This window comes from Micropterus dolomieu, linkage group LG12 (assembly GCF_021292245.1).
Source record: "Micropterus dolomieu isolate WLL.071019.BEF.003 ecotype Adirondacks linkage group LG12, ASM2129224v1, whole genome shotgun sequence".
Taxonomy (NCBI): Eukaryota; Metazoa; Chordata; class Actinopteri; order Centrarchiformes; family Centrarchidae; genus Micropterus; species Micropterus dolomieu.
Window position 1 is genome coordinate 17,203,926 of NC_060161.1, and position 6,000 is coordinate 17,209,925.

General features: G+C 39.5%; 1 protein-coding gene across 4 annotated transcripts in view; it reads left to right on the forward strand.

Annotated features, from left to right (window-relative positions):
• LOC123980573 (inactive ubiquitin carboxyl-terminal hydrolase 53) overlaps positions 1-6,000 on the forward strand; it is a 39,730-nt gene that overhangs the window by 5,051 nt on the left and 28,679 nt on the right. For 3 of the 4 annotated variants that reach the window (XM_046065020.1, XM_046065018.1, XM_046065019.1), the window contains exon 2: positions 4,690-5,398. The exons of the other annotated variant lie outside the window; for it this stretch is intronic. In XM_046065020.1, the coding sequence (XP_045920976.1) occupies positions 5,228-5,398 (171 nt within the window). In that variant the 5' untranslated portion in view covers positions 4,690-5,227. The remainder of the gene's footprint in view (positions 1-4,689; positions 5,399-6,000) is intronic. 4 annotated transcript variants of the gene reach the window in all.

The following is a 6,000-nucleotide window of genomic DNA, read 5'->3' on the forward strand; positions in this document are numbered from 1 at the left end:
AGGATCACCAATGGTTTATTTAAGTCAGATGATTCAAAGAGAACTTGAGTACAGTAAGTTACCTGCTTTGCAAGACAGAGGAAACAAAGAAATGACCATCATATAAACAAGAAAACGGCAATTTTAATATGGACAAACTTGTAAAGGTCAACCAAAAGAAAGGAAAATGGTTTCATTCACCTCTTGGAACTTGGAAAGGAAGGGTGTCAAAACAGCTGTCTTAGCTTACATTAAGTAATGACGTAAACCTGGCTTCTACAATATTGTGACCGGCCAGTTGAGTCATTTTCCCCAGCTGGGTTTATAAACAAGGCAGCAGATATTTCACATACCTGCATTCAGTTGACGTCAATTACGATGGGATCTGTTTTTTCAATATTTGGGAATAGGGCATTTAATATAAAATCATGAAACCGCAACATATGGAATACGTTAATAATAACAATAATATTAATAATAATAATAGTAAGAATGTGTGTAGCCACCCGCAGGGTTGGGTATCGTTTTAAATTTTATCGATTCTGATTCTACTTATCAAATCCGGTTCTTACCGAATCTCGGTTCTGATTCCAAACCCCTTCACCACAAATCTTGTCACCGCTAAGGGGCATTTATCCACTTTCTCCTTGCTCATATTCCCCTTCGTGGCTAAAGTGAAAGGGGTTTCTGCACTAGAGGGGTGTCAAAGGTGACTTGTATCTAATAAAATTATATATTGGATTAATTTGTAGACATCATTCATTGACCTTCAATATAAAAAGGTGAATGTCAGCTCATCTGTGTTTTGTACCCGAGCGTGAGACGTTGCTACTGATAGCATTAACTGTATCTGGGGCATCATTGTAGCTGGGAGACCATGGTGCAGTCTTTCAGGTCCATCACCTTCAGGTTTTGCATTTTGCTGTGTTGTTATATTTTTTTAGTGAAGCTAAGTCAAACTTTTGAGCGTTTGCTGCGGTCCACCATGGTCCAGGAATGTAAACAGAAGTTTTCTCTTATCGCATGTTTTGGTGACTTACTGCATAACAAATCATGTGACTTTAGGTTTAAGCAGCAGGTCCTGGCAATTAAGTGCAACTTTTATGGACCGTAAAATGCTCACTGCAGTTCAATTGGGAGCGCGACTGAAATATGCAAAGGGTTAGGAAGCAGTAAGCAGAATTAAAATGCACGTGTCGCCACAGTTCTTGGAAATTTGGTAACGGTTCCAACTTGAAACCGGTTCTCAATACCCAACCCTAACTATCTGTGCAGACAATGTACATCATTCCTTCGTCACTCTTTCATCAATCCCTGCTTACAGGTTAGGTACGATATGCCACCTTAAACTAGATTGTAACCCAGCCAGTCCATGTTGATGAATTTGCGTCTGTTCTGCGGTGCAAACGCTGTAGGTTCCCCTTTTGTCAGACAAAAGGTGTCATGCTTTATCTGAAAGCCTAGAATTTCACTGTTCGGTGGCAGAAACGGTTGCTGGGTCCTCCTTAGCACTGGCGTCGTCACAGAAAATGTAGTATTATTTTCCTGAATTGAATTGAATGATGCTCTTTGCCTTCAAGCAACAGAGCATAATGTTTTAAAATTATGTCATACAATTGTAGTCAGCAAGTGCCAATTTTGCTAAGACTAAAAGATAGTTTAACTTAAGTGAGGTTGACAGTTTTTTCAAGCGGACCACCATAATGCAATAAAATGTCTAGGACCAGAAAGGCAGAGCCATATTTACTCTAGCTGTTGTCAGCAATGTCACAATACAAAACACGCGTTGGCTTCATTCTCAATGCCATCAAATTGACGTTGAATAATGTGTGTGTGTGTGTGTGGTATTGTTTTTGCTTGCCAGCAAATTGATAAATAGGAGATGCTACACTGTCATGTTTGACTGTTGTCTTTTAAAAATATAGGACTTAATACCCTTCTTTAACTGTGGGAATTGTTGAATTGTAATGTCCTGGAGTGACTGAGCTGTCAAAGGGATGCTAATACCACTGCAATAATAGTAATACTACTAATAATACAGAATCCTATACTAATATTTTTATTAGAATAAATGAATAATGAATTAAAGAAATGTGTTTCCATTTCATCACATGCTAACAAATTGGATGTAGGGCAAAAATGTTAGCAAGATAAATAATTTGATATCATTTGATAATGATAATTATCAAGAGAAATGTCAAATCATTGTTTCTTTCAAGTTTAAAGGCTGATTCTTGCTCCTGAGTGAAAGTTGAAGAAACCAGATGGTTAATTGTCGTTTAAAACTTTTCTTTACGGTCAGAATAAACACTTGATGCCAAACGATGGATCGCTTCACAAATCTGAGGCAGAACATTTAAAACTATTAAGATAAAATCTTTTTACAACAAATATGTGCAAGAGCAAAATTTTTTCAGTCTCTTTTCCTCAACAAAATAAATATCTCAATAGAAAAACAAAGGGATGGTGATGATGCAGTGGATAAGACGCATGCCTTTGGTGTGAGAGACTTGGGTTCAATTCCCCACTGTGACGCATACACCAATGTGTCCCTGAGCAAGACACTTAACCCCTAGTTGCTCCCAAGGTGTGCAACCTCTGACATAAATAGCAATTGTAAGTCGCTTTGGATAAAAGAGTCAGCTACATGAATAAATGTAATGTAAATGTAAAGTGCTGATTCGTTGATGATTCAAACAAATTAAATCAAACACCTTATATTGAACATTTGTTTTATTGTTATTGAGGAAAAATATTGTGATAATCATTTTTTGTTGCTCAGCCCTAATTGGATGCCTGGAGACGTCATATGATGAGAAAAACAGGTACTTCCAACATGTCAGGGCTTGTCATTACTAAAGGTGGGCTATGTAGGTGAAGTGTGTAGTTTTCCACTTGCCCCTCCAGCCCTCAAACTAATCCGAAAACAGTGGCTCTTAAGCAACTCTGAGCTTAAGTGATTGCTTTGGAATGCTGTTGCTATGGAGTCCACTTGCACAGTTGAAGTACAGCAGCAGAGACATTGTGTGAGTTTTGTTGAACCATGTGAAGAAATGCCACATGCAATTACTAAACTTCAGGTTGCTCCATTAACCCTCTCTAAAGTTAACACTGTTGCAACATCTCCTTCCAGTGAGGATTCCTGAAACACCAGGATAGAAATCTTGTCCAGCTGGTTTTGGCAGAAACTTTGTGTGATTCTGCGGCCTGTCACAAGTGGGAAGTTTCATTGTTTGTGCAAAGTAGGGCAGTGTTTTTTGTCCTCACTCTGAATAACAAGACGTTTGAGGTTTATTCTTTTAGGTTATGTTTTTTTAGGTGTTGGAAACTAAAAGAGGATGAATCACGGTGCATCACACAAGGAATCATTGCTCATTGTTGCTTCTTTGTACTTGTTATGATGCTGGAAGTGCTGCTTTGCTACAACTTTCTTTAAAGTAAAAGGACTTTTTTGTTGTAATTTAGAATGACATACAGGAATATCCTGTAAAAATCACAATAAATGAAAACATACAGGCTGTGGCTATGTGCACCTCTTGGGGCATTCACTGTTATAATAACCTACACACAGCTTCCACTGCCTCACTCAGCACAAACGTATTCATCCATCAGACCTCTCAATGTAGTCTGTGTGTAGCTTTCATAGGTGCACAGTGCACATTCACTGCAGATTGTGTTGGTCTTTGTCACTATGATGTTTAAGCTGCGTGGATTGCAAGTTTCCTAAATTGAAATGCATCTTCAGTGGTTTGGTATGTCCTCCACTGCTCCTCGTGTTCAAAAATAGGTCAGGCCAGTGCTCTTTTATAGTGGTGTTTAGATAAAAATGACAATGCCAGGAAAACTTTTTTAAATTATATGGACATTATTTAAATCTTAGGCCACAAATTGCTGACCTACAACCTCAGTTTGGGCTGTCATCTGGAGCTACAGATGCAAACTCTGTTGATTGAAACGCATGAAAACATGGCAGCGTAGACGGCACACAGCTATATTGTAAATCTGTAGGGCGGGAAGTTGGCCAGCAGAAGATGAATCAATGGCAATTATGCAGACCTTTAATTATCTAATTGGTGGTCAATTTAAAAAAAACGTAATTTTGGGCTGTAGTTGTGACACTAGAGGAGGACATCTGCACGTGTTAGGTTTTACTTTTGTTTGAGTGGTATTGTATTTGTTTGTGTTCCTCATGTACAATTACAAAACGGTAAAAAAAAGTATTTGCTCAAAAGAAGTCAACATATTAAAGTCAGCATATTAATGCAAAGTCTGCTCTAGGTCAGCATAATGCTTGTTTTAAGTATCTTTTGGCTTCTGTTGTCTATTGTAAGGAAACTGCTATAAATCGTGTCTGAATTTTAGTATGCAACTTTAGCTGGGGCCGACTTTAGTTTTACACGCCCCCAGTGCAAAGGGTGTTTGTAAAAGTTAATGTATAAGCTTTGTTGACATATCTAAAAAGTCCAGTTTGACATGAAACTAGAATGAGCACAGACATGAAGACTTGAAGTCTTGCATATACAGTTATTTTCGCTGTTATTAAAGAATCACTTTTTATAAAACAACTAAAATGTTGTCCAGTTAAAGGACCAATTACACATATTAGTACTAATAGGGCCTACATACTAAGGGGAAATAGTTGTGATTGATAATAAGATCCATAATGTCATCTTTAATCTCATTTAATCTCATTCTCTCTTTCTTTAACAGCACATCAGTGTTTGCTGTCCAGCCTGGATGAAACTTTACACAATAAACCTCTGATTGGGCCAACTGACTGCAGCGGTCATATTATATTTCAGTAGCATCAGGACCATGTGGCAGAACTTGCGTACGGGGCTCCACCGTCCCTTCTGAAGCTGCTGTGAAGCTTTATGCAGAGCAATCAAGATTACAGGATGACTGAGGGATGTTCCTTTGTCATCAAAATGCACCTTATCAGAAGTATCAGACCGCTGATCATCGAAGGCTTCCCAAAACAAAGACTTGGATTGTAATTTAGTTTGTGTGGACTTTTTTTTTTTTTTTTTTTTCTTTTTTTTTTTTTTTTTTGAAAAAGTGGCAGACAAAGTAAAAGGACCTTCTACATGAGCTGCAGAAATGGACTAGAAGCCCATGTGTAGCAGGGTGACTGCTGCAGCTTGTGGAATAACTTAGCCCCAGACTGTTCGGGAGTCACTCCTTCAGGGGTCCTGGGATCTGATCCCAGCACCAGACCTCTCCCCCTGTCGTCGTCTGACTATCCCACATGTCTGTTGGCAGACCCAACTATCCAATGGCATGGGTCAAGTTCTTCAGGAAGCCGGGGGGCAATCTGGGGAAATCATACCAGCCGGGGAGTATGCTGTCTCTGGCACCCACTAAAGGACTGCTGAACGAGCCGGGCCAGAACAGCTGCTTTCTCAACAGTGCTGTACAGGTCGGTCTGTCCTGTTGCTTTGATTGTTGGTGGCTGGATTTAATTCAGCATTTTACGACAGGATTAAGCTATCAATCATGTGCCTTTGTCGATACTTTTTAAGGAGTGAAGTAGTTAAAAGTATGTCTGTTGTGAGGAACCAAGGAAGCCTCTGCATCCTTTAACCAGAACTTAGTAAAATTACTTATTTTTATTATTTACTTCAATCAGTATTTGGAAGTGTATTTTGATAAAGTTGAATAAAATCTTGAACAAAACTTCAGTCTGCAGTCATGATAGCAGCTATGGGGAGCTGTCAATGCCTTTTACACTAATGTAGCTAGTTAACAACACTTCTTTGACTGACGGGACCAATTTTGCGCATGTGCAGATGGGGATCGGGCAGACAGCATGGATTGGGCACTGACATTGCTGATTAGCATTAGTGTTGTACCTCTGTGTGTATATTGTGTAGGCTGCCTCCCTCCCCTCTCTCTCCTTCCATCCCTTCTCTTTTTTGCCTCCCCCCCCCCTCTCCTTCACCCCAACCGGTCGAGGCAGATGGCCGCCCACCCTGAGCCATGGTTCTGCTCGAGGTTTCTGCCTCTTAAAAGGAAGTTTTT